General features: G+C 40.3%; 1 protein-coding gene across 3 annotated transcripts in view; it reads left to right on the top strand.

Moving 5' to 3' along the window:
• The first annotated feature begins 6,057 nt into the window (after positions 1-6,057).
• Positions 6,058-27,053, top strand: part of ESCO1 (establishment of sister chromatid cohesion N-acetyltransferase 1) — a 33,943-nt gene continuing 12,947 nt past the window's right edge. For all 3 annotated transcript variants that reach the window (XR_012659178.1, XM_075084805.1, XM_075084804.1), the window contains exons 1-8: positions 6,058-6,178; positions 8,785-8,888; positions 9,093-9,291; positions 9,862-11,233; positions 11,890-12,001; positions 13,367-13,430; positions 15,439-15,553; positions 25,215-25,346. Coding sequence is in view for 2 of the 3 variants with exons in the window: in XM_075084805.1 (XP_074940906.1) it covers positions 9,095-9,291; positions 9,862-11,233; positions 11,890-12,001; positions 13,367-13,430; positions 15,439-15,553; positions 25,215-25,346 (1,992 nt within the window). In the remaining variant the exon portion in view is untranslated. The remainder of the gene's footprint in view (positions 6,179-8,784; positions 8,889-9,092; positions 9,292-9,861; positions 11,234-11,889; positions 12,002-13,366; positions 13,431-15,438; positions 15,554-25,214; positions 25,347-27,053) is intronic.

Below are 27,053 nucleotides of genomic sequence, written 5' to 3'. Positions count from 1 at the left end.
TCTTCGTAGCAGATCATAAAGACCAAGATTTTAAGGTGTAATTTATTACGTCTACTCTTGCCAAATAGACCTAGAAAAACTGAAAGTTTCAAATAGAAAAATATTCTATGAATGCTGAGAAAAGTATACATTTCACACTGAACAGAAGGATTGATGCTCTTTTTAGAAACAGGGACGTGTAACAGCACAGTTACAGGACTCAGCAGAATGGGCCATGGAGAACTGTCTACAACTCCACAGGAGCTGGTGTTGAAAAAGTGTCAATAAAGCACTGGTGACCCCAGGCAGGTCACCATGGGCCTGTCAGCATGGCACTGACTATCACGTTTCAGAAGCTTCTCCTTACCTCCTCCCTGCTCCAAGTTGCCGTTTCCAACTGAGATCTACCAGTCAAGTGTTTCAGCCCTTCACATCAACAGAATGAAGCAGCTTGCTTACCTCAGCAGTTCCCAAATGTTTCAGGCAGTGGCCCACTTCCCTTTGACTTCCCCCCCTCCCCCCCCAATTTTCAACATGGGACCCGTGCTTTCTCAGCCTGATCCCCTGTAAAGCTCTGACTCTGGGCAGTCAGGGCACCCTCCAACCCCTGTTGTCCCATGTGCCATCTACACAAGAATTTCTTAAGGGAACTGCCTCTTTCACCTACAACTCCTACAACTACCTGGCTGACACCAATGACTCAGATCTGCCAGGAAGAGGACTTCTAGCCCTGCACATAGTGCTCATGAGCAAGCACGCTGTGCTCTCCCCAGGCTGCTTCAGTTCAATGCACCATCGCCCTGCGAAAGGAAAAAAAAAAGGAAACGTTCTTTCCCCGAGTCACCGAGCTGCCGTCATGCACAGTCACCCTTCAGCCTGAGCCACTTGCTGTGGTTCTCATCCCAGGATGCCAGCTGGTCAAAAAGAGCCTTATAATGCTCAAGGCAATGAAGAAGAAAGAGGAAAGTATAAAAAAGCCCAAGGGAATCTCCCTGGGGGGTTTCCACATGCTTCTAACACACATGCTGGATCCCCTCCCCAAAATAGGCTAGTGGTACTTCTTACCAATTAGCAAAATAACTCCTGCAGCCAACCTGCTGTAGAATATCCCAGCCATAGCGTTTCTTTAAAATTTTCATTCCAACAGAAGAAAAAAATCTGCCAAATGCACCAAAAGCCAGCAGTTCTTCATTGGCAAACACCTCTTCCTCTGAGGGATCCAATTTTCCTGTCTCTGTCTTTTTACTACAGACACAAAAATCAGCCTCTCCCTTCTTCCTGGATAAGGGTAGAGGGATTTTTCATCTGCTCAATGGATGGAAACCAGGGCGCTATGCTGCCTCGGCTACTCTTCCCTTAAAGGATCTATACACCTAGTGGTTAGAAAACCACTGGTTTAAATCAGCTTTGCATGTGGCCTCAGCCAACCTGTCTGAGGCATTCTTCTGATGCACTAGGAGTGCTTGCAGGGTTAATTACAGCTGAGCGGTTTAAGCAGCTACTGCCTCTTGGTTGTTAGTCACCTTCCTCGATCAGATGAGCTGTCTGATAAGCAGCAGAGCAGGTTGGGAGTGTGTTGCCGTGTCAAATAGGGCTGCAAGGTCTGCGTGCTAGCAGGACTGCTGTGACTGAGCTTGGGATCAAGAGGTCAATCCTCTATGTAGCCCGCCATAAGTTTCACGAGCAGCTGCCAATGTTAGCAGTTCCCTCATGCCAAAAGGGAAAGGCTTGCTCTTCCTCCTCCCCTGGCTGTTCTTTTCCTCCCTGATTCCAGTCATGTGGTCCTCAGCCTTTCTTGCCCCGGCAGCATATGGTCCAGTTTTTCCACTGGGTTAATTTTTTGCTAGCTCAGTGAGTTAAATTTGTTTGCCTAGAGGGGTCCTTCAGGTGCTGGAGGGTGGGTGGCATGAGGTAAGGAGTTGGAGCTCACTGCTGAGAGTCGGGAAAGAGAGTCGGGAGAAAATGGTGAGAGAGGCTTCCCCTTTTTGGTGACAGTCAGCTGTTACGCAGGGTCACTGCATCTCCAAAAGCTGTAGCTCAACAGGCCACACTCTGCAATTAGTGCCATGGCCCATGTACCAGCTGAGTTATTGCTCCTGTGATAAAGGCATAACCTAGAAGTAAGTCGTTTTTCACTTAGCTGCAGCCAAGATGTACTCCAGCAGCGTGACACTAGTCGTAACGTGGCTAAATTAACATAACCCCCTTTGGAGGTTAAATCTGTCCTGTCCATATACTCCACTTATGTGAATGCAGTTTCTCCTCCCTCCCCAGGTCCCCCAGTTCTACAGCAGTTCTACAGTTCCCTGATGTACCCTGATGTAGCAAATCACTACTCCACGGAAGGCTGTGACAGAATCTAGCTTTAGTTGCTTCATGTTCCTAAGAAAGAGGGATGGGAAAACATCATGTTAAATTTACAAAGTTAGCGATAACATAAAGAAATGCTTTTATCATCCTCCAGGAATTTTACCGGCAACCCAGTGATTAAAGTATCCTTCATCTGGAAAGTATTCTGCATGTTACTGTAGGAGAGCAGGGGACCACATGTTGCTGCGTTCATTGTAAAGTCACACCAGATTATCGCGCATTAAAGAGGAGCTGTTATAGGGGGTTATAAATAACATCTCCTCCTATCAGCTTTTTAGAAAACTGCAGCTGCTGAACATTTCCATTTGTCTAGGACACACTGTGCTTCAGTGAAGCCCAGAAAGAGGACTGACATACCATGGAAGGCAGTTTCTTGTTTCAGTTAATAAGGAGGCAAAACAAATTTGCAGACAGAACAAAATATCCCCAGGTAATTTGATCTTTATATAAAAATTGTTACGCTGTTCAGCAACTGACTGCAATTTCCAACAATTAATCACATAAATCAATACGTTTGGAAGATTATGAAAAAAGGCCTAAAACGTTTATTATAAAAGTAAAAATAACCACTTTTTTAATACTTCAAACATTAACAAAAGAATGTTTGCAGAATGTCTACGCTGTGTAGCTTCCAAGTACTAAAATACTTGCGTGGTCTCCATCTGTCAGATCAGCAAACTGTAACCAGAAATCTGTCCAGGAAATCAGAAATCTCTGGGAGAAACCCCATCACATGCTGCCATTCAAAAAATGTTCTTCTAACACCTTTCACAGCCATTTATTTGTTGGCTAATGCCAAAGTTCATCATGCTGTTCTCCAGTCGTTCTGGAGCAGTCACTGTATCCGCAGGGCTAGACTAATGCTGGTCTGGACTGGCACATCAATGGTGTGGATGTCAGACCCTCAGCTCCCCTTCTCTCGCTCAACTCCTCTTATTACTTGCCAATGTAGACATAGGCTCAGACCTGGAAATATTCTGAGGCAGTGAAGCTGCAACATAAGGTTAGATGAAGTACAAATCCATTACCCAGCGTAGTAAGGACTGAAATATATATAAAAAAAAAAAAGGAAAAAAACCCCACAACTACGTGGTTATGCTATAGAATGAGTTGGGAAACACAGTGCAGAACACAACTTCTAAACCAGCTAGCTGGCATCTGGAGGGTTACTACCAAACTTGGGAAAGCAAACTTCACTGGACTCAAAAAAACAGGTCGCTGAGTGAACCCATTGCTCTGGAGAGAGAAGGGGACACTGCACAGGACCAGGACACATCCAGCAAGGCTCTTTAGTCTAGTCTCCGAGACACAGACAAGCATCTGTCACATGCTGGCACAATGCTGCACCTGCCTTCAGGAGACCTACTGGCATCTGTGCACCTAAAGCAAAACTGATCAGCAGGAAATCCCCAGTAACCCCAAAATATACCCTTAGAGAAGTTTCCAAAGGTGTTTCGAGAGTGGAGATCACTTCCAGAACAGCACCAAAACCAATCTTTAGAGGGATTTCAAAACATATTTGTGATAAGCAGCCCACAAACGCTTAGGAAATGCTGCTGTGACCACATATTGCTGTAACACCACCATTACCAGGAAGTGTACAACTCGGGGAGATTTTTCATTGATGTATTTGGTTTGCATGGCAAGGTTTTGATAGCAGGGGGGTACAGGTGTGGCTTCTGTGAGAAGCTGTTAGAAGCTTCCTCCATATCCGATAGAGCCAATGCCTGCCGGCTCCAAGATGGACCCACCACTGGCCAAGGCTGAGCCCATCAGTGACAGTGGTAGTACCTCTGGGGTGACAGATTTAAGAAGGGGGAAAAGTTGCTGTGCAACTGCACCAGAGAGAGGAGTGAGAATATATGAGAGGACCACTCTGCAGACACCAGGGTCAGTGAAGAAGGAGGGGGAGGAGGTGCTCCAGGTGCCAGAACAGAGATTTCCCTGCAGTCCATGGAGGTGAAGACCCTAGTGAGGCAGACTGTCCCCCTGCAGCCGATGAAAGTTAACGGTGGAGCAGGTACCCACCTGCAGCCCCATGCCAAAGCAGGTGGATGTGCCTGAAGGAAGCTGTGACCCTGTGGGAAGCCCACACTGGAGCAGGCTCCTGCCAGCGCCTGTGGCCCCACAGAGAGAGGAGCCCACACCGGAGCAGGTTTGCTGACAGGACTTCTGACCCCATTGGGGACCCACACTGGACCAGTCTGTTCCTGAAGGACTGCACCCTGTGGGAGGCACCCACGCTGGAGCAATTCGTGAAGAACTGTAGCCTGTGGGAAGGACTCACGTTGAGGAAGTTCATGGAGGACTGTCTCCCGTGGGAGGGACCCCACACTGGAGCAGGGGAAGAGTGTGAGGAGTCCCCCTCCTGAGGAGGAAGGAGCAGCAGAGACAGCCTGTGATGAACTGACCACAAGCCCGATTCGCCGTCCCCCTGCGCCGCTGGAGGGGAGGAGGCAGGGAGTGAAGTTGAGCACGGAAGAAGGGAGGGGTGGGGGGAAGGTGTTTGAAGGTTTAGTTTTTATTTCTCATTACCCTACTCTCATTTGATTGGTAATTAATTTCCCAGAGTCGAGCCTGTTTTGCCCGCGGCAGTAACTGGTGAGTGATTTCTCCCTGTCCTTATCTCGACCCACGAACCTTCCGCTGCATTTTCTCTCCCCTGCCCAGCTGAGGCGGGCAGTGATAGAGCGGCTTCGGTGGGCACCCGGCGTCCAGCCAGGGTCAACACACCACACGTAGTTGTGCCAGACGTGAGACGGCACTGACAGACCGCGGGTCACCATTTAAGTCGCTCGGTCGCCACTGTCCCGCCAGCGCGCGGTGCTGCTCTCCCCCCTCCGTTTTGGCAGAGCCTAAAGGCAGGGGACGGGGCTTAAAAACCAGCCCGGGCCGATGCGAGATGGCCGAGCCGCCGGGATAGCGCCGCCAGGCCGGGAGGGGAGCAGCGCCGGGCTGCCGCTGAGGCGGCGGTGAGCAATCCTCCCGCCCGACGGAGCGCGGGTCCCGCGGGTAGTCCCCACAACAGCGTACCCGCCCCGGTCCCCTCAGCGGAGAACATTGCCTCTGCAGCCCCCGCTGCGCACGCGCAGACACCAACACACACACACACACACCAACACACACACACCAACACACACACACCCACACACACACCCACACACACACACCCACACCCACACCCACACACCCACACACCCACACACACACACACCCACACACACACACACACCCCCACACACACACACACACACACAGACACACACACACACACACACACAGACACACACACACACAGACACACACACACACACAGAGACACACAGACACACACACACACACACACACACACACACACACAGACACACACACAGACACACACACACAGACACACACACCCACACACACCCACACACACACCCACACCCACACACCCCCCCCACACACCCACACACCCACACACCCCCCGCCCCCCGACGCCAGCCGGAAGTGTCCCGTCTCCAGCGGAGGGTGGCCCGACGAGTGGCGGGGGGCGGGGCGGGGCGGGGCTGCCCGGTGCCGGGGCGGGAGCATCTGTCAGGCTCGGGCCTGCCGCCACCGTCGTTGCCGTTGTTTCGTGGGGGGACAGAAAGGGGGCGCGAGCCGCCCTGATCTCAACGCCGCAGCCTGCGCGCGCCCCGCTACCCCACCCACCCACCGCCCCGCCCCGCGCACCGTCCCTCGCCTCCGCCACGCCCCTTCCCCCCTCCCTCCCCCCCCCCCCCGCAGCTGGCGAGCCGGGCGAGGAGGGCGGCTCGCGCTGCCGGCACGTCGCTGACACTCGCGCGAGGTAAGCAGTCGCCTCGCGCCGGAGGGGGAAGGGGGGGGGGTGGAAGAGAAGGGAGGCAAACTTCTTCCCCCCCGTCCGTCCCGTCGTCCCCCCCTCAAGCCCCGTGTGCCCAGGGCTCCTGTCAGCCTTCGCCCCCCCGCCCCGGGTACCGGTACCCCGTCCTGGCACGGCGCGGTGCTGCCTCCCCCCGCCCTGGGGCCGAAAGGCCGGCGGCCTCCGCTCCCGGGCCTGCCTGGCTGGCCGCCGCCCGGGCCCGGGCCTGCCCGCCGCCGCGCTCCCCGCCATGGCGGTGGGAGCAAGCGGGCCAGACTCCCTCGCCGGTGGGAGCTTGGGTGGGTGGGTGGGCGCCCTGCGGCGTATTCCGCTTCTCCGCAGCCCCCGCCTCGGCCTGAGGAAGGCTCGGCCGGGTTCAGGGGCTCTCCGCCGGGCCCTGCTCCAGAAGGGCCGTCAGGACGGGGCGCCGAGGCGGATGACACCGGGCCACGCTTGGAGGCCTTCCCTTTTCTTCCTTCCTCTCGAATTCCGCCGCGGGGGTCTCAGCTGGCGAGTCAGGGCGCGGGGCTGCCAGGGTCTGTCGTGGCAGTTGGCGGGGGGGCTCGGGTGTCAGGCAGGTGGGCCCCCAGCCTCAGCAGGGACCCGGGGCTCGCCCCTGCGTTAAGGGCTTGAGGGTGTGGGAGTTGCGTGCTTCTGTTTTTCGTTCACTTGCAGCAGGACCTTTGGTTGTTGCGTAGTTTGTTCTTGTACTTTTAAGTCTTCCCTTCTTTCTATAATCTGGCTTTTACTAGAGGGGACTTCTTCAGGGCAGAAACTGCCAGTTCTTGAAAGTCTGGAAAAGTCTTTTGCTTTGCTGTGCAAAGTATTAGTAGGAAAGAAATGACTATTAAAGAGCTAGTTTTCTTTGTGGGAGGAGAGTGTATTTGTCAGTGTCCTGAGAAGCAACACCGGTGAGGGAAGGATTATATTTTCTGTTTTGTACTTGAAAGGATTTCCTGAGTATGCCATGTCATGTGGCTGAGAGTGACAGTGATATCTGTATGTGTCTGGAAAAAACCCAAGAAGGTCTAGGTGTATACAGTGTGTGTCATGGTGCTTTCAAATTCTGAGTCAATGGTGTGCTCTAAACTAAGAGAACGTAAGACCAAAGACTTATTCAGCAACTAGAGCTGTTTTTTTCAGTGTGAGTGGCTCTGACGGGTAATCTTTTGACTAGTGGAAACCCCTAGGCTTGCTAAGTGTCATGGAGCTTCTGAGCCGATAAAAGTAAGGCATACAAATTCTGTTACCTGCTCCTTAGGGAGAGACATGGAAATAGCACTACGGAAAGTGCTATTAGGGATTTCGTCCCTGGATATGTTCTTTAATTCTCTCTCAAATATGAGTCGCTGCTTGTGCAGCTTGCTTAAAGGAGAAAGTCAGAAGACAGCACTGGTGTCTGGAATTTGAGCATTATCAGTGTTGTGTGGTTAGAACTGTCTTCCTAAAAGAGTGGATAAATGAAAATGGGGTTAAGGACAATTTAAAGTCTGAAAGAAGAAAAAGTACAGCACTTTTTCCTTTTGAATAATAAATAATTATTAAAAGGAGCTTAATGTAGGTATCTTTCAAATTGTTAGAGGAAGACATGCATTTGTCAATACTGGAAGGCTCACTGTAGTTGTAATGAAACGAAAGTGGTCTGTGTTATATAACTAGTAACTTAAAGTTTCTGTTTGACCTTAAAATCTGTCAACTTTAACATCAGATTAGTTAAGGTTTGAAAAGTAATATAATTTTGTTACAGAAATATTTGTCCGTCTGTCAGTGGCAAAAATTAATAGATAATTCTTGATCCTAAAAGGTGATATGGAAGTTCTGAGCCTGAGTCTTCCAGTAAACTTAATTTTAAAAAGATATTAATGAAACTTTGCTGAACAATTATTACTTATGCCATAATACAAAACCTGTGTCTTTGAATAAGAGAAAAGTTTCAGAAGCCACAAATAGATGTGAAAGGTATGATCAATCGAATCTGTGAAGACCTTTTACTGAGGATCTCTGCTAGTGTTCAGACTGTTGTGCAACTTAACTTCTGCATTGCTAACATTTCAGTTCTCATGAAGACATAATCTTCAACTGGCCAAGGCAAACGTCTCAAATAATGCTACTTTCTAGGCTTTCAATCTCTGATTTGTAGCTGAAGTCATATTAGAAAGAACAGTTATAGCCAGTTGCTGGTGTCTGTAGTAGCAGCCACAAAACTCAGTAGAGTCTAGTGGATTTATTCACTGTTGCTGTGAGGCACAGAATTGACAGGAGGCCCACTTTTTTGTGGGCTATGAAAGAAAGCAGCATACTACTTTCTGGAAAAATGCAAAAGGCTGAGAAACTTCCTTTCAAATGGTACTATATCTGCTACCTTTCAAAAGGTGAAAGGGTGATGCTTAAGACAGCGAAATGCCAAAAATTGTTGGCTATGGAAATAAAATGTGTAGGTTTTTTTTAATGGATTATCAAAGAAACTTTAAGTATTGTTTGAAGGGATGGAAGAGGGTGGGAATGCCAAATTCAGAGTCTGACAAGGAAGTTAATAAAGTGCTTACTGCATGAACATTTTATATTTTTCCTAGGTGGCATGAAACATCCTGTTCGTAAGCATATACATAAGGAATGCTCTTGGCACACCTTGATAAGTTACTTTGGCCTAAACATCGATTGCCTCTTGTAAAAACCTGTAAGTAAAATAAATGTGATTTGATTTGAGATTGCTTTGGTGATTTGCTTTCTGATTACAGTTAGCATGGTCTGCCTCTAAAAGGAAAAGTGAATATCAGCTACCTTATTTTGTAAAATACACAAATCTTTGGTTATATTAACTGACGCTGTAACAACAGTTGACAGAGACACTGAAAGCTGAATCAATTACTGTGTTTTGCAGAAATGGCAGCTCAGAAAAGGAAGTCTATGTTAGTAGAGCCTTCTGCTAAACGTCCAAAGCTGGACAGGAACAGCAAACCGTCATCGGCGAAGAAGGAAAAAGAGGTGTCAGACACAAAACATGTCTCAAATAAATCAAAACCTAATCAGTGTGCAGTGCAGGAGAAAACCGTACTCAAAACCTCTGTCAAATCAAACAGGTCAGTGACAAAAGAATATGTAATTGTGCTAGGTTATGTTCCTACACTAAATTAGTGCAGAAACAATCCAAGCAGAATGAATTTGAGTTACAGATACAGCTAAATAGTTAAATAGTACTGGTGGGAAGATCAGCCTTAAATCATTGAGTATGTTACCTGCTATGAGTTCTTTCTCTGGGATCATGTTAGTGTCTCGAAATCCAGAAAGACTTCCTCCAAAAAGGGTTTTGAAGTGAAAAGAAATCTTAATACGTATAAGCTAATACTTCATTTGAAAGCCAGAAGTGCCAACAATTCAAAACGGCTAGAGGTGTTAAAAAGCATTCATCTGGGGTTTATAGTTAAGTCTTGCTGTGCATAAAAAACATTAAGTACTACACTTCAGATTAACTGGGTGGAAGTGAAGTCTTTTCAGAATGATTCTAGAGAAAATGATGTAGTGTAAGATCTAGTGTTTTTAAAAAAGAAAATAATAAAAAAGTTAGAGGCAGAGGGTAGTAGGAACAAGAAGAGTCTTACGACAAATTCTATTTTCTGGATGCTGAACAAATAATTATTTGAATCTTTCAGTGGCAACACCAATGAACCTGAACTAGCAACGCGCATGACTACAAGATCGTCAGGATTCAACTCGAGTAATAAAACAATACGTGACAAAAAGGTCCAACAGCAGCCTAAGCCTACAAAAAATAAGGAGGTATGCCAGGAAAAATCTGTGCAAGAAATTCCTAAGTCAAAATGCATAATTGTGCCAAATGAGCCAGTAATGAGGAGATCACAGAGACTGCAGCAGTTAACACATGTACATGTACCAGCAAGATCCCTGCGCAATAGAGAAATTAAAGAAGAAAAAGCTTTGGAAGTTAAACAAAGTAGCCAGGCAAAAAGACATGCTCACAGTGTTGCAGCAAAAGCACTTAAATCTGCTGGAGAGAAAACAGAACAGAAAAACACAAAAATAAAGCCAAACAGTACAAATGACGATAAGGAAATATGTGTAGAAGTGACCAGCTCTCTAAAAGAGAAGAAATGTAAAGCAGACAATAAAAATGATAATTCCAACAGCTTTCAGCACAACCTTCAAGGGTCATCGTTACGTCCTGATGAGAGTCTTGAGGAAGTTAAGAAAGACCGAATGGGCCCTGTATCTCCTGCTCCTAGCAACACAAAGAAAGTGGAAACAGATTCTCTGAAGCCAAATTCTAAGACAGTAACTAAGGAAAAGCAACAAACGCATCAGAACGTAAAAAACAGTACAAAACCAAAAAAGATTTCACAGCCATCTGTAAGTGAAACAAATGTCGCCGATCAGCCAGAGAACGAGGCGAAATCCAAAAGGGTAAGCATCCTTGAACTTTGTGAAGAAATCGCAGGTGAGATTGAGTCAGATACTGTAGAGGTGAAAAAAGATTCCCCTAACGCTGAGTATAGCAAAACAGAAGAAAAGCATGCTGACGTACAGCTTCAACAAAGTGAAACGCTTACTCAAAAAGAATCTAGTCAAAGTACTCAGTGCAAACGTTTTTTCCCTAGCAAAAAAGGAATGCCTGTCAAATGCACACTGAATGGTAGAAATAACTCCTCAAACAAAAACTCTAAATGGACCAAAATTAAATTACTCAAAGCTAGTAACATGAAGCAAAGTAACTTCAATTCTGCAAATGCCCCCAAGCTTTCTTTGCTAAAAGATTACCCTGAAGTTTCAGAGCCAAGTCAAATAGCTACAGAAGCGGAGCTTTCGAAGGCACAAGGCAAGCTGTCACTAACAGGACTCGCTGAGAATGAAAGTGCAACTTGTGTACAGGAGAAATCAGATCCTTCATCTGAAAGAGCTGGAGCTAAAGAAGTGACATTAGAAATAAAACAGCCCACAAAGAGAGGTGCAGAAAATGGTTTGTTGCGTAATTTGACAAAACATTTGTGTGAGCCAAGACCAGATGAGGTAAGTCATTTTAATTATGGTGTATGGTGGGAGGGTGTTCTAAATCTGTTCTGTTTTCTGAGAGTGCCATGCTCAGACAGTTTGTTTTAACAATGACTTTATTTTACAGTAACTTAAAATTTTCAAATGTGTTAAAGATCCTTTGCTGGTGTGTTGTCATAGATGGGATGATACTTAGCTGGAAAATGAACCTGTTCTATGCTCTTAAGTTCTGTAGTTACCTAAATGTTGATCAAAAAGATTTCCTGCTGGAGCTGGAGGTTGTACAGATGGATATGTGTACACTTCCTGATGACATAACGTTGCATAGCTGCTCTGTTCTGAAAAGGGGTATTAAAAGAAATGAGAGGCAAAGAAGTGTTCTCTATCTGAATTAGCTTGTATTAAAATTTAAGATTTTAAGGACAAAGGTGTTCTATAGGATGTATTTTACAAGCTTATATATACAATGAAAAATTTTTTTTGCAAAATTAATAGCACAAACTTAAGTATGGACTAGCTAATCAGTTGCATTTTGTTTGCTTAAAATAATGTAGGAATCAGAAAAATGGTGCCATATTCAAGGTTAATACTTAGTTACCTGAGTGATTTTGTGAATAGGTTAGAGACATTAAATAGTTTGGGTTTTTTTATTTAATGCTTTCTGTTTTGTTTAGAACTTCCGATTACATTTGGAATCGAGTCCAGAAAGTTCTCCACTCAAGTGCGTTACAGCTCCTAAACCACAAAAACAATTAAAAAAAGAACCTGGAGAAAGTGAACCTCAAGGTAACTGTTTACTCCTGATTTTTCCTCCTCTTCTGACCAGTTACATGGGAAGCGTAAGTCTTCCTTTCAGAGGAGTGTTTCACAGAATAAGGCGCAGTTGGTGCAGAACCAAACTTCTGGGATTAGAACTGTTCGCTAGGGTTTTGTATTGCCTTGTGTGTCACCCCCATGGCCTCTTAGTAGCAGAGAATGCCCTTCTATCTCTGAGCTGTGTAATGTGTAAGACAGGTGTCTGTTCTTCTAGCTAGCTCTGCTTTTAGTGCATCTTTGCATTTTATACATGAATATTTTAATGCTTAAATATACTCCATTTGAGAAAAGTGAAGTGACAACTTTTCAAACAGACATAAAACCCCCCAACCAAATCCTTTCCTTTTCCAGGTAATAAAGTATTCCGTATTTCAGTTGGATTCTTCTCTTGGATCAGTTTCTGTTAAGGATTCTCTGTTGGTTACTGCTTCCTTTGAATAAGTTTCTGCATTTCTTTCTCCTAAATTGTTCTACTTGGTCTTGACCAAATTATTAGTTGAGTAATCACTCTCCTGTTTTTATTACCCAGTCTTCATTTATCAGCCTGTGAATGCAGTTTGTCAGACCTTATGATGGGTGTGATGTGAATATTTTGACTCAAGTACATTTGACTAAGAAATATTATCGATGGATCACTAACATATCTCTTCATTAACTTCCCTCTTGATATTTCATCCTTTGCTTCTGAGTTTTTAGTTTGATTTGAGTTTTGGGTTTTTGTTGTTTGTTTTTTGTTTTTTTTTTTTTTTTTTTTTTGAGGGGTGTGTGTGTTGGTTTTGTTTTGGTTTTTAGTCTGAACCTGGTTTTGGGTGCACTGTTTAACTATGTAGCTTTACTAAATTTTTTTTCCCCTGCCATTGTAGGGTATTTTTGAAGGGCAAAATACTCTACTTGTACTGTTAGAGAATGCAAAAAATGTTTTTCTTTCTTTTGCCATTATTCATTGTTTCTTTTCCTGAAGTGTTGTAGAACATGCCTCAGCTGGGGGCATACTATACATTTATGATTGTAATACTATACATAGAGCTATGTATATGGGTGTTGGTATACACAGATTTAAACTCCTGTGTAGTTTCACGTACTTGTTTAGCTGCTGGCAAACTGCTCTGCAGAACCGCTGTGGAAATGTTGAAGAAAATTGCATATTTTTTTAAGTATATAAGGAGAAACATCTGAATACTACCTCAAGTTTGTATCTTTTTTTTTTTTTGACTGGCCATGAACAAACTGCAACATTGTCTTGAATATGTTTTTGCAAATCACTTTTTGTGTATCTGAAATTTGCTTTGCAACTAAAAACTTTATAATGAAGTTATAATCTTTGATTAATTTTAGGTTTGGCTCCCAAGCAGGTGACACAAACTTCACTTACAAATCCAACTTCTGAAACTGAGAACAGGTATAGTATTTCATACATTATGAAATTACAGTAACCTTCCATAGAGTTAAGAGAGGTTTATTATAAGACTGTTCTGTTGTTTCAGTTTCAAATAAGTGACTTGTCCTTTATAAAAATAGACTTTAATTTTACTCAGTTCTTAAGGGGTGTTTTTATTTTGTTACAAAATTATTCAGCAAGATATTTGTAACTGCACATTTATTTTAAAAAGTATAATTAGAGTTGGGAAAACATCCGTAATGGTCTCTTCCTCAAATGAGATGATAACCAGAGTGTATGGGAAGGGTTTACCACACGATTTTTCTCTTATGAATTATTTCACTTACTTCTGGAAGGGTTTTCTAATCCTTAAATTTTGGGAGTCTTGTATGGAATCTTTTAGGTGGGGAAGGGGGGGATTTAATTTGGGATTGTTTTGTGATTGCTGTGAACTGAAGGTGTCAGCTGCCATATAAAAAATTACTCTTGTTCTTACTACTAACAGTTTAAATTTATGTTTTATCCTTGATCATGTTGACTGTTATAGTTTTTGAACAATTGTGACAGTCTGTGCTTTTAACCAATGGCAAGCTAAAGACAATAATTTCTTTGTACCTGATACCTTGAACAGCAACATAGGTGGCACAGTGGTTAGTATATTGATACTGTTTTCTGTGTTCATAATGGAGACAAGGAGAAATGATGCAGTACATTTTCAGTACATCTGCCTGAGATGAGATTAATAATTCTGAATAATCAGTCCTTTAAAAACTCTACTGCTATGGAATTTCACAGAAGATGGGTGATAAGGTAGATGTAAAACTAGCTAAATGAATATTTTTAGATTTTTCAACAAATATTACAATAACTTTGATTTTATGTATTTTTATTCTCTACTGCCAAACAGCATTATGGTATCTACTCAAATTTATTAACTTTATTAGCTGAACAGCCCATATTGCTTTACTATTATTTGGATATGTAAATTTTCTTGTGAGAGCTTTCTTGCCCTGCTTTCCATATGCTATCCAAGATTTAAGCCATCAGACTTTCTGTGGTACTCCTGCCATAACACAGAGTGATGTACATGTCTACAGTGTAGCTTTCTTCAGGGCTCTGTGAGAAAAGGTTGCAGTGGGAAAAGGCAAACCTTGAAGTAGCTACTTAATGTACGTTTTGGGATATATGACAGGAATAAAAAAATTAGCTCTGATCTAGCACAAAAAATGCTATTTTAAAAAGTCTGAAGAATTTTTCTCTTTGAAAAAGCTCACTGAGTTCACCTGCTACATGTACTACAGCACCTACTACAATGAAGTGTTTGGCCCTATATCCTTAGTTTGCTCAGAAACAGAAAATATGTAAATGCCTAGTTGAAATATGAATATTTTTGTGTGTTTTTTTCTTTGGTGATCTCCATGAGTTTTAGCCAAACCTGAAATTAATGTTATTTTTCCCCTGAATATAGTAGCAAGTTCACAGGATAACTTTGTTGATATATTATAGTACTTTCCTGTGTTTCTTTTAGTTGTGACAAGGGGAAACTTAAACTGAGTGGGGGAGATTCCAGTGATATCCATCCACTTATTTCGCAGTCCTCTTCTCCCTCCCTTCACTGCCAGCCATTAGAAGAGAATAAGTTGGAATTGAATTTGAGAAATTTAAGACATTGCCCACTTATATCTGTGGGAATATTTACATGGTCTACTTTGGCAGCCTGATGTGTGATACCTAAAACTTGTGTGACGAACCTACCCCATTTGATTATAACTCTAATACTTTTTTTTTTTATTAAAAAGAATATCCTGTAATTAGGCTAGTCACAAACTGTATTTTTTGGTTAATCCTTTTAGTTCCTTGTTTTTCTATTTGAATTACAAATTAAAATATATAGGACTGTGTTTTGGGAAATTAACTTGGATTTGCATCTCATTAAAGCTTAGTTACAGTAATCACAACGGCTTTGAGTATCTAGGATGACATGTTTAAGTAGTCTATTTTTTAACATGAAATATATTTATGTTTCAAGGGTTCCATTGTCAAATCCTTCATTAGCATCCAAATGCAGTAACTTCCTACCATCTGAGGAACATATTCAGAAGCTAAAAGATGCAGGAAAAGATGGTGATAAGCAGCTGATCATAGTAAGTAATACCCTTTTAGTAAGGCTTAAGGCTTCTTGAAGAAATTACTTTTGAATTTGCAGTGCTGTGTTTTTATGAACATGTCTAAAAATCATTACTTATACACACTGTTGCCATTGTAAAGGATTTGTGAAAGTAGAACCTCTACTAGGTTGTCATTCAGTATTGAGGGAAAAAATGGTGGCAGACAGGCTTAATATGTAAAGCTGATTCTTGTTAAAACAAATTTCTGCTTTTTTTAATAGAACAACTGTTCAGTAAAAATACAGGTGTTTTGGGGAGAATGAACTTGCCTTTACTGATGTGCAAAATCTCAGTTTCTTAAAATGTCAGAATTCTGGGGGGAGGTGCATCTGGCAGACTGTGTGCAAAATTAATATCAACAAATTTATTCCTGCATCATTCAAATTCTGAGACAAACAAAGATTTTCCTGTGGATGCACTCATTTTCACCATAATATTTAAGCAGCAATACTAGTTTGGTTATTTGTTCTTACCCTTATTTGCTGTTAGCTACCAAATGCAGGTGTCCCATTTAAAACAAGACACAAAGTGAGAAGGAAGAGCGTGTCTGTCTTGTAGAATCACACAACTTGATAGTGAAACAATTGGAGGTTTTGGTTGTGTTTTGTTTTGTGTTTTTAATAATTCACATGTCAGATAATCCTTGAGAAATGAAAGGCTGGAGCTGGGAAGCTACAGAGGGAGAGGACTCCAGGCCATTAGGAAGGAAGACTCTGTAATAAGCTTCTTATGAAATTACCCCCTCTCACATATAACTGGTGGTCTTGCTAAATTGCAATTTTTTCATGTAATACATGAATTATATAAATGAAAATATTAACTAAAATAGAACCAGGTGAATTCTGAACACTATCTTACATCCGTACTGAAATACTTCAAAATCAAAGCTTGTGAGAACTAAATTGATAAACATATCCTTGATTGGCCTAAAGCGATACAAATCTAGGTGCTTGAATGCCTAGTCACAGAATGATAAATGAACCGTATCTAACATTTATGAAGTAATTCAGCTGTTGCCTCTTTGAAACACATTTTACCAACAGGGTTAAAATGCATGATTAAGTATCTTAACTGTATTAAAAGGACTATAAGAGTACTCCATTTCATTTCAGTAAAGCTAACTTAATTTTTGCTCATACAGTTGTAGAACTTGACTGAAGGGTTGCTAGGATCTTTGACAAGAAGAAATAACTAACTTTCTGGTTAACTACTGAAGAGGGGTTGTGTAGCTCTCCTCTACAGTATTCATACAAATAGATTTTGTAACTTATTGACTACGTTGGTAATATTCTTGTTTTCGGCCCAAATTAGGAAAGTAATATTTTTTCCCCTAGGTATTCAACAGTAAAAATTAAGTTATTTACCTAGCAAAATTTTAGAATATAAAGAATGGGTCATCAATGAAGAATACTAGGGAAAATAGCAGAGATTTGTTTCTTGTTTTCTGTGTGAATTTCTGGAAAATGCAAGGGAGCACTGTATTTAATTTTTAAATGTGAAACTAACAGCTTCATAATATCTAATATATTTCAGCACTTCATACGAATCTAATTCACTTTGATTTCACTGAGTTCAGAGTAGGCTTTTTATTGTGTTGAAAGGGCATTTTAGTAATGCCTGCAGTTTTTAACCAAGAAAGCATTAGGTAAGGTACTGCTCTGTTATTCTTTTACAAGGAGGGGGAACTACTTTTAGTATTGTGAAAACTTATAGAGGAACCCAAATATTTGTTAAGCCATTTTGTAAAATACTGTCCTTGACATTAGTTACTGTGGAGACGAGACATAGTTATGTCTAGAAGAGTTTGCGCTAGCATCTGGAGGGGGGAAAATTCACTAAATTGACTTCTGAATTACCAGATTTTGCTCATACAAATACTCAGTAGGTTGGGGATTAAAAGGATGTAATAAATAAGGTACACTTTGTAATTAATAGTGTTGCTTGCAAAACCACAGTGAGTTTCTTAAATGTTGATTCTGAATGGCTGGACCTTTTTTTTTTTTTCATTTTTAACGGTGTTTATGTACTTCTGAGTGATCTTCTGAGAACAGAGAAAAGATTCATGTGGTTTGAAAGCTGTTCAGGTTGAAATTTCTGCTATACGCAGAGAGCAGCCTTACTACACACAGCCAAATCACTTAAATTAGCATTTATAGTGTCTGTAAAAAATTTTATAGTTAATAGCTATAAATTATTTTTATTTCAAGTTTCTGGTGCATTTTATTAAGAGAAGCAGTTTCATTATTCTTCTTTACCTTGAGCAAAGTTGGGAAGTCATGCTTTTAGTCTTAGCAAGGAACATTTAACTTGCACTTTGTTATACTTTTTAAAAGAGTTAAATGCCTGAAAGGTGCAATTTTGGGCTCTCTACTGTGAGATCTGATTCTTTTGGAGATCTGTCTAGCCAGGCCATCTTAACGTATGTACAGAATCTGTTTTTTCTTTTTGTAACCAAAGGGGCAGGGGGAAGAAGAGATTGGCTTAGTTTGACTCACAACATGATAAATTATCTTTGTTTTGCTGGCTTTTCTCCTATTGAATTTTCCTAGTCTTTTCAGCTTGACATATGTCCTTTTAATTGTCTTTACAGTATCTGAGGCTCAAAGGCTGGGATGTTACAATAATGTCTGTGTATTCTAACCCTTTCATTTCCTGAGCTATATTTAGAGAGGTGTTACAATAAAACTAGTCTTTGTTTTCTACAATATGGTTTATTTTTTTATATTTAATCCTTTAAGATGTATCTTACCATCCTTATTCTCCCATAGGATTGCGGTAATGAATAGATTAATTTTTTGTTTTTCTTAATATAATCTTTAACAAGCTTTAAGACTATTTGATTGTAATAGAAGTAAAATAAATGCAACTTCCATTTGTAGAAGAAATATTTAGTAGCTGTACTTGCACCGTTCTCTTTTTTGGTACAGTTCATCTAGTTATCTGAGCAGACTTCAAACATAAGATTATCTTAATTTCGTAGAGGTATAGTAAGACAAAATTGAGTTGGCTTGTTTTCTTCAGATCCGCTGTCATACATCTTAAAAAGCAAGTCTCTTCAGGGTGTTGTAGAACTTCATCTGAAAACAGCAAGGAATCTAATGCAACATATTCTATAGAACAGAGACAGGAGACAATGGTGTTCAAAGTAATGTGCAGAGATTTAGGTCCAGACCTTGGAAAGTATGATCTGTTTTTCTAGAGGACAGAAATTAAGATTGAGGCTAAAAATATGCTTTGTTCCACGACTTGGTGTTTAGAGAAGCAGTGTGTGCTGAATATTTGCGAACTGTACCCTCTTACGCTTCATTTAAATGTTCAGTTGGTAGGTTGATGGGTTACGTGAAGCTCCATATTGGAATTTTTATAGAGTAATGCACTGAAATTGTTTTTTTACTTTCCAAGTACTTGAATCTAATGTGCAAATATGAGAACTTAAATATTAAATCATCTGTTCCTTTAACTTCTGATATGAAAAGAAATACAAACGTGCAAAGCATATGTTTTCAATTTTCATAAAATGAAATATGCTTTACGTCCAAGACAAGGAAAGGCAGTTGTTTGCCTTTTGTAAAAATTCTGCTTGCCTGCCAGATCTAGAACAAAATTTTGACCTTGAGGATAGGAACTGATAAAAGCATTAATGCTACAAAGGAATGCTCTAAATAATGACCTGTGAGGTACAGGGATACTTCTTCCATTTTATACCACTAAGGAGACATGTTCTTTTGAAAATGATACTCATCAATTTTAAGAAAGGACTTGTAAAGAGAGTGGAAACAAATAACTGAAGTGGTAAAAAGATAGTATAGACTTACAGAGACTTTTCTGCCTTTCTAGAGATCTGAGTTAATGCCTGGGTGTAAGCAAACATGATTAAGTGTAGATGATCTTTGTAAGTATCAGCAAATGCGTGGATCAGGATTGCTTGATGGAGGATACGTTTGATTCTGAGATTTGACTTGGTGCTATATGTGGAAGTGATGTGCACACTAAATCAGTTTACACATTTGGATATGATATTTGAATTTTTCCTTACATATATTTTGGTTAAACTTGAACATAGTTTCCTGTTTGACTGAAATAGGTAATATATGAAAGAAATATTATGATTTAAGCTGAAAACAATCCTCAGTGGAAGTAAGTGCAAAAGTGATTTCTCATGAGCCTGAAGAAAGTTACATAGCTACCATTTTAAGGTTACTGTTTTCTACCTTAAACTGGTGTAGTCTGGTTGGCAGTTTCTCTGAAGAACTGGAGAATGGATTTTGGGCAATCTTTTGTGGTTCACATTGGTTAAGTACTGCATCTTTTCTTTCCTGTAATCCTGGTAAAACAAGGCAGTGGTTACTGCTTAAGTGACTGGTGAGGGAGTTCGGTAGTTGAGAGTAGTTGCTCCTCCTTTCTTCCCACACAAATCTGCCCTTTGGGACAGCTCTGTTCTCAGGGGGGCAGTAATGGCCATCCTTCCTTATTATCACTCCTTCCCATTTCCACTTCACTGCAGTGACCCAGCTTTCTCTGTAAAATTAAGGTGGGTTGTGTTTGATGTCCTCTGTCCTGAGGGTAAGAATGTTTTGTAAGGTTAGCAGGGCACCCAATACAGGAATTCAAGCACCAAGGCTACTAACCTTGAATTGTGGGTTGAACCAGGCAGGCAGCTAAGCACTGTGCAGCTGCTTTCTTATTCCCCCCAAGAAGGATGGGAGAGAGAAAACTTATGGGTTGAGATAAGGACAGTTTAATAGGTAAAGCAGAAGCTGTGCATGCAAGCAAAGCAAAACAAGGAATTAATTCACTGCTTCCCATAGGCAGGCAGGTGTTCAGCTGTCTCCAGGAAAGCAGGGCTCCGTCATGTGTAACAGTTGGGAAGATAAATGCTGTAATTCCAACCATCCCCCCTTTCCTCCTCCTTCCCCCCGGCTTTGTGTGCTGAGCATGGCATCATATGGTATGGAATATCCCTCTGGTCAGTTGGGGTCAGCTGTCCCAGCTGTGCCCCCTCCCAGCTTCTTGTGTACCCCCAGCTGACTTGCTGGCACAGCGGTGTGAGAAACAGAAAAGGCCTTGACACTGCGTAAGCACTGCTCTGCAAAGCTAAAACATGATTACGATTGTTAATGTTATCCAACACTGTTTTGGTCACAGATATAAAACATAGCACCATAGCAGCTGCTGTGAAGGAAACTAACCTTATCCCAGCCAAAACCAGCACACATTGGAACACTCTGTAATATACTTGAATTATGTTTTTATATGGGTTGAGAACAGATTAATTGTCCATTGTAAATATTGTGCAGATCTGTTTTCTAACTTGGTATTTTTTTCATATTGCTTTAGTGAGTGACCACTGAGGACATAATTTCATGATGGATAATGACCCTCCATTTTAATTTTTCAAAGCGTTAAAGAAAATTAGATACATCACTGTTCTGAAAATTTTAAGTTGATTTATATCCTTTGGCTAAAATAACTTCAGAAAGATGGATGCTGGTGGTGGTGGATTTTTTTGTTGTTGTTTTGTTTTGGTTGTGGGTTTGTTTTTGGTTTTTTTTATTAAATTCCACAGTCTTCATTTGAAGTGAAACTTGTTTCTGAGTTGGGTCATGTCTTCTGATCCTCCTGGTCAGCAAGGGGATCTACCCATCAGCTTCAGTCTTGAATGCATCTTTCGTTGAAATAGCATTCTTTGACCTTTTAATTTTCTGTGGAGAGCCCAAAAATCTTTGTGTTGTTCCTTCCTGCTCTTCTTGTATTTACTTTCCAGCCTGCCTGTTTCTATGGCTGGGTTTTATTCTCTGTTCTGTGAAAAAACTAGAGGAAAAAATAATCTTCCTCTAACTAACAGTAGGTAGTCAAGAAGGAGGTGACCTAATCTGTGCCTGAAGAGAGAGGGAAAAAAAAAAAAAAGAGAAAGAAAGAAAAAAAAAAAGGCCCCTTTTCATCTCCTACAGAGGCACCAAATGCCTTTTTTGCTTGCAGGGCTCCTTATTCCACATATGGAGGATCAGCAGACATGCACCTTCTCAAAGAAGATATTGGTAAGACTTTTCTTTCTGTCTAACACAGAATTAAGAAACCTGCTGGAGATTAAGACAACACTGTCACAATGTTCAATTACAGTTAGCCTTGAAACACTGGATCTTGTATATCCTGTGCCTATATTAATGAGGATTGCCTGAGATGTCGGGAATGCTTAATTGCCATCTAAACATGCAGAAAGAATTTGGTTAGGAAATGAAAGTATTCTTGCTCTTTATTGTTGCTGTTTAGAAAATTTAGTTTTAAATAGAGTAATAACACATTTTTCTGCCTGCAACCCAACATTTTCTTAAATATTGCTTTGAAAAATTTCTCTGAGTTCTGAGAGTTAAACCTCTTACATCTTTTTTTTAGTTGTGACAAGTTGACAGTTTATTCTCTGGTATCCAGTATCTGATGTTTGCTGAGAAGATTCCCACCCCGCCGCCAAAATCCCAGTTTTAAGTTTTTATTTACTCTCATATGTGGTGCATAAGGTGTTCTTGGTTGAGGTTTGTCGGGATTTTTTTTGTTTGTTTTGTTTTGTTCCTTCTTCCCTGATAGGAAAGACTAGCAACCTTTAATGCATTATTATTGTTTGTGAGCACTTTTTCCCTCTTGATGCATGCCCTTTCCACTTTTGCTTATGCAATGACATCAAGTTTAAAATAGACAGATTCTTTAGGTGTTTTGTTAGAGTACAAAAATGCATTCATAATTCCTGACTTTATTTTGCATGCCCTGTTTTTTTTTGTTGTAGTTGACATTGGATTTACAAAGCTACTTTTTTCTTTTTTTCTTTTTTTTTTTTGTCTGAAGCATTATGTCTTGTGGTGTGGCTTTGAAATAGTACTTCAGTTACACAAAAAGGCTATCTTCTTTTACTACCCTCAGGATACTGTAAAATATTTGCTAAAAACTATAGTCAGCTTTTGTTAAGGCTGCAGAGTTCAAAAGATTGCTTCAGAGAACAGAATGTCATTTTTTTCCTGATCCACATAACAAGTTTTTAATATTAACCTGTGTGTGTAGTCCATTGGTACAATGGAATGCATGTAAAAATAGTAATACCAGTGAAATCCTTAAATCAAAAACAAACAAAAAAATCCCCCCAGAAAACCCAAAACCACCGATACCAGCAACATTCAAGAAGTAAAACTGTAAAATACAATATCGCTGTACTATTCCAGGGAAATAATCTGTTCCTGGAGACTTGCAAAACAGTGTATATATTTACAAGGCAAGATGGGATGAGCTAAGGAGCCTGACCACTTTGAGGATATCCCTGCCCCAGATTTTTTGATGACTTCCTACATCACTAGTTTTTTGGTTTGGTATTTTGTTTGCGTTGGGTTTTTTTTTTAGCTTGATTTTTGGTAGTAAACTAATTGATATTTCAGCTTAAATACCTTTAGCTTGATCATTTGAACAGGAATTGTTTCATGAGACTTACTGCAATACTGATACATGCTAAATATTTTGAGTTGCTTTATGTAGCTGATTTTCTAATTATGTGTCTTATTTTTTTGAAGTATATTCCAAGCATCAAAGTAGACTCCCTCTTTGCTTGTCCTACCCTAGATGTAAGGGATATGTTCTCCATCTTCAGGATAGGAATTACTCAGTTTGGTTCAATGGGTTCATCTTAAGATAATCACCATATATCATCCTTCCTGCTAAACTGCCTTTTTTCATCTTTTGTGTATAAACCCTTGAAATGCAGTATATTTTGGTGGCCAGCTGGGTACCTTGTTTTGAACTATATTGATCCTTTAAAGGAAGTCTGCAGGTAAATTAAAATGTGTTGGTTCAGTTTTTACACCTTGAGAAACCTCCTCTTACTCTGACTTTGCGAATATAACCTCAGGGTTCATCTTTTCCTTTTTCCTTCAGAAAGTTAGCGTATTCCAGTCTCTCCTCCTGTATACAGTAGGAATGTATAAACTGACATACCATTAAAGCAATGACTTCTCAGATTCAGCTTCTTTCTTTTGTCCAAGTTCCATATATGTGCTTTTAAAGACTCTGAATTTGCCTGGCTGGTTGTACCTTTAGTCTCTTCTTTGAAAGAAACTGATACCTATGTTTTAGATTTCAGTAATGCCTTCTTGAAATAAGGTGCTGTTGTGTAGAGAACTGAGCTGTCATCTAGCTCTCAGACATACTTAAATGTATTTTTGAAGATGGAAGGAATAAGAAATGATTTGTAAACACTTCAGCTGTGTTGCAAAATGGTGTCTTCTGTAAAGTAGGCTTTTTACCTATCAATATTTTGAGCTCTTAGAAAACAAAATTAAGTTCAGGTGATCTGTTTTCTTGCAAATTGTGCGCTTTCAATTTGTGCACACAGATCAACTTCCTTTTAAAAAACACCCTCAGGTTGTCTTTTGCTTATATAGTATCCTATTGTAGACTATAAAATAACTGTTTCGCTATTACTTGTGATATATGTTAAAATAGATTAAAAGTGACATTTATTGCTGCTTACATAAACTCAATTTCCAAATGTAGTTAAAGAAAAAAAAATAATGTATTTGAGCATTAAGCCATAATTTAAAACATGCCTTTTTGGCTAGAGACTTCAATCTAACTGGTGTTCTTTTGCTCTTTGCAAAAGGCACCGCCTGCATCTGATACTTCAATAAAGAATTAGGCACTGACTCCTTAATCTCCAAATTAATAACACACTTTTAATAAATAGCAAAGCAATAGGTACTGAATAGCGCCCTTAATTTGGTAATGGTTGGTTATAGAGTAGGATAACCTAAAGGGTCATGAGTAAAACAGTGTGATCTTCCATTTGTGTTGTAGCTGCTATCCAGTGTCTGAAAAATAAGTTATGAACCCTGTGTAATTAGATAGCATGTCAAACATCATAGCTGTTTCCATCTATCCATCTAAGAGTTCCAACTCTTAAATCAATTAAGAGTTAAGACTTAAGTCCTGAGAGTATATTAAATGAGGCTTTTAATCAATGAAGAGAGGGGTAAAAAACATAATCCTTTGAATGCTTTGAATTCTTAGCTTTCATAAAAACCTAAAAGGTAGTGATCAGCCATTGCAGATGTATTGCTGACCTTAACAATTTTTTCCGTAACTTTTGGGTTTTTTATAATATCCTTCCAAACATTCAGGAAAATGGCTCACCTTTGGCCCACCTCAAAGCAACTCATGACCAAAAGACAGGCAGCAGCAGAACCGGAGGGAAAAACCAAATAGTATGGGGCCGGATGTGGGCATTTTCTTTGTGGAAGATGATTATATTTACTGCAAATAGGGCAACAAGGGAAGAATTCTTTGTTCTTTGCATTTTGTAAAATAAAAGATAACTCAATTTGTTGAAAACTAATGGGAGGGGAGCTAATCTTAATGTTGGGTAGAGTTTGTTCTGTGATTGATGTCTGTGCCTTTTGAGGCTGTGTGGGTTTTCGAAAGATGGAATTCTAAATTCTGTACTTGTTTTCTCCTGTTTCACTCCATTTTAGCCTCTGAGTTTCCAGAAGCTAAGCTAAAAAAGGCATGTCTGATTAGATGAAAGTTCTGTTGAACTGTATTTACTGTGCTTGCAATTGACAAATACCTTTTTCTTTTCTCTTTTTTTTTTTTTTTTTTTAAATAGGATGCAGGACAGAAGAGATTTGGTGCTATTTCCTGTAATATTTGTGGAATGCTTTACACTGCATCAAATCCAGAGGATGAAACCCAACATCTGCTCTTTCATAACCAGTTCATAAGTGCTGTAAAATATGTGGTAAGAAAACCGTATCTTTTTAAAGACATAAGCATTATCTTTTGGGGTTTTTTTGCTGTGTACTAGTTACAATTCGTATTACATTAAGTCATGTTTTAATAGATTAGTATCACAGTAGGCCACGAATAATCCACTTTGGGAAATAAATTTTTTTAAGAGCCATGGTAGACAAGTTACATGTAATGTATAAAAATATTTATTAGGATAGTGGTGTTTCGTTGCCATTGTTTTCTGTCTGTTCCTTAATCTTGGGCTGGGATGGGTTGGGTGGTGATAGGAAGCCAAAGGAATGTCACTGTTCCAAAAGTACTAAATAGAGGTTTCAGTACAACTGATGTTTGCAATGGTTGGCTTAATAGTCAGGTAAAGAGCTGATTGTACTGTTTTCATAATTGTGTAATCTTAGATGACATTTAAATTACTTTTTCTTAATTATGTGTAATTTGGAGGGAGACTGCCTAGGAATCCAGCTGATACAACTTCATAATATATAGAAACTTTACTTAATTTATAGTGTGATTATAATCTTTAAATATAAAGTCCAAAGTATTATTCCATAACTACATTATATATCCTGTATCTGAGTGTATATCTCATTAAAGCTCAGATTTGAAAAATTCTGTACAATTTAAAGTATATTCTAAAATCGGCTACTTCACACTAACTGATATTACAAGACTTACAGGAAATATCTGTTCACATGTCTGAAATCCAGAATAGAATCCCACAAAGTCTATTTTCTTTATCACACATGTTACCTTCAGTACTCTACACTCGAGTAGATAAGACCTCCAGGATAACTGAACTGAGGCCACCAATTCATTTCATGTAGATACCAAATGGCTGTTGGGCTACTCTTAAATCTAAAGCTCAATTTTACCCCACTGTTTACAAATATAAAGATACATCTTCATAGCTAAAGTGTGTGAAACCATCTGGTAAATAGTTCTGGTATTTGTTCTGTTCTTGATTAGTTTTTGCTGAATAATCCAGACATCTGGAAAGATCTCTTCCGATACCCCTTAGCTACATTGTAGGATGAGACCAGGCAGAAAGTGTGATGGAATGCAGTACATTATCATGGCAGTATATAATAGCTTCCCCATTGTATTCCTGTTTGTCCTTCCCCACCCCCTGCCTCCCTAGTACTTTCAGATCTTGAATGTTACCGAAGATGTAAGCATAATTTACAGAATGTGTTGTTAGTTCTTTTGGACAGAAGCTGGCAGATGAGTTCAGTAGTTAATTAAAGCTGCTACGTTTGCGTAGGTAGGAAGCTGCACTGAAGTTTGAATATTTTGAAAGCTGAAATTTCTCACTTGTGTGTGTATGTCTAGAGTAGCAACACGACTAACATAAAAGTGAAAGAGCAGACTACCTTAAACCAGTTGTAAATAACTATGTATAAAGTTAGGTATGTTTTTGAGAAGAACTTTGCCTCTTATTTTTTGAGTTGCTAAGCATCTTCTAAAAACTTCACGCAATGTGTATTTAAGCAAATTATTTGTATTGTCAGGTCAGTAAGTAAACAGTTCTACCTCTGAAATCTTTTAAGACTCTAGTTGTGTGTTGTGACACTGTAGATGGCTATAGAGCGATGGTTTAGATCAGTATTCTGTAGCAGAAACTGTAGAGTAAGAAGTGAAGGAAGGATTCTTATAAGTCTTTAAATTCCCCTCTGATTTTTTTTTCCTCGTAACAGTTTGA

The sequence above is a fragment of the Phalacrocorax aristotelis genome, chromosome 2, assembly GCF_949628215.1.
Source record: "Phalacrocorax aristotelis chromosome 2, bGulAri2.1, whole genome shotgun sequence".
NCBI classification, from domain to species: domain Eukaryota; kingdom Metazoa; phylum Chordata; class Aves; order Suliformes; family Phalacrocoracidae; genus Phalacrocorax; species Phalacrocorax aristotelis.
The sequence above is the reverse complement of the archived record's forward strand: the minus strand, read 5'-3'. Positions and strand labels throughout refer to the sequence as shown.